Source organism: Orycteropus afer, unplaced genomic scaffold (genome assembly GCF_000298275.1).
Source record: "Orycteropus afer afer isolate SDZICR_OR568_19922 unplaced genomic scaffold, OryAfe1.0 scaffold00398, whole genome shotgun sequence".
In the NCBI taxonomy this organism is placed as follows: Eukaryota; Metazoa; Chordata; class Mammalia; order Tubulidentata; family Orycteropodidae; genus Orycteropus; species Orycteropus afer.
In genome coordinates, this window is record NW_006921985.1 from 2,262,581 (window position 1) to 2,263,806 (window position 1,226).

General features: G+C 49.9%; 1 protein-coding gene across 1 annotated transcript in view; it reads left to right on the forward strand.

Annotated features, from left to right (window-relative positions):
- HTT (huntingtin) overlaps positions 1–1,226 on the forward strand; it is a 188,906-nt gene that overhangs the window by 40,438 nt on the left and 147,242 nt on the right. The window contains exon 3 of the mRNA XM_042782637.1: positions 1,032–1,152. Within this exon, the coding sequence (XP_042638571.1) occupies positions 1,032–1,152 (121 nt within the window). The remainder of the gene's footprint in view (positions 1–1,031; positions 1,153–1,226) is intronic.

The following is a 1,226-nucleotide window of genomic DNA, read 5'->3' on the forward strand; positions in this document are numbered from 1 at the left end:
CTGCGCCGAACTCTGAGGCTCCAGCAGTTCAAACCCAACAGCTGCTCCATGGAAGGAAAGTGGGGCGATCTCCTGCCGTCAAGACCCACAGCCTTAGAAACCTAATGGAGGTTGCTAGGAGCTGGAACCGACTCGGTGGCAGTGAGTTTGGTTTGTGTAGTGAATAATACTGTAAGGGACAGTAGACGAGACCAGGTGGGCACAGGTATCCGAAGCCATCTCCAAAGGTTTTCAGTGAAAAGTTAGAAACATGAGAGGCCTTGCAAATACCATCTCCCCCTTGTCTCTCTTAAATAAACATTTAATTTTAGATTGGTGGACAGATTATGTCGTCGTACATATAGTTCACAGGTGCCCTGTGCCAGCTTGTCCCTGTTATCACCGTCTCACATTACTACCTTTGTCACAATTTCTGAATCAACACTGGGACATTATCACTAACTAAAGTCCATGATCCCTTTGAGGACTAAGGTGTGCCTGACCTGAGCCATGGTCTTTTCAGTAGCCTCTTACGTGTGTGAGAGCTGGGCAATGAATATGGAAGACTGCAGGAGAAATGATGCATTTGAACATGGACTGCTGGAAGAATGAACAACTCTGTCTTGAAGGAAGTACAGCCAGAATGCTCCTTAGAAGTGAGAATGGCCAGACGTCGCCTCACTACTTTGGTCATGTTGTCCCTAAGGAGGGACATGATGGTTGGTGAAGTGGAGGGTCAGCGGAAAAGAGGTCCTCCACGAGATGGGTCGGCATGGGCCGCCGTGCTGGGCTCAGGGTGGCGACGGCTGTGAGCGTGGCACAGGCCCGGGCAGGGTTGTGTTCTGTCGCACATGGGCTCACTGTGACTTAAAACCCACTCGATGGCCCCTAACCATAATGAAGTCCGTGATGGGTTCAGCTCTCCTTGGTTTTTCCCTCATGTTGTTTTCTCTGTTCTAGAACCCAGCCACAAGACCACTTTACGTTGAGCCGTCGTGTCTCCTTACGCTCCTCTGGCTGTGACAGTGTTTATGTCTTTTGTTTCGATTTAGAAATTCTCCAGAATTTCAGAAGCTTCTGGGTATCGCTATGGAACTCTTCCTGCTGTGCAGTGATGATGCGGAGTCGGACGTCCGGATGGTGGCTGACGAATGCCTCAACAAAGTCATCAAGGTCTGAACCCCGTGCACTGTGTTCACCTCTGAAAGCTGTAGCCCTTCTCGGCTAGGAGGAGAGCTGTAATGAAG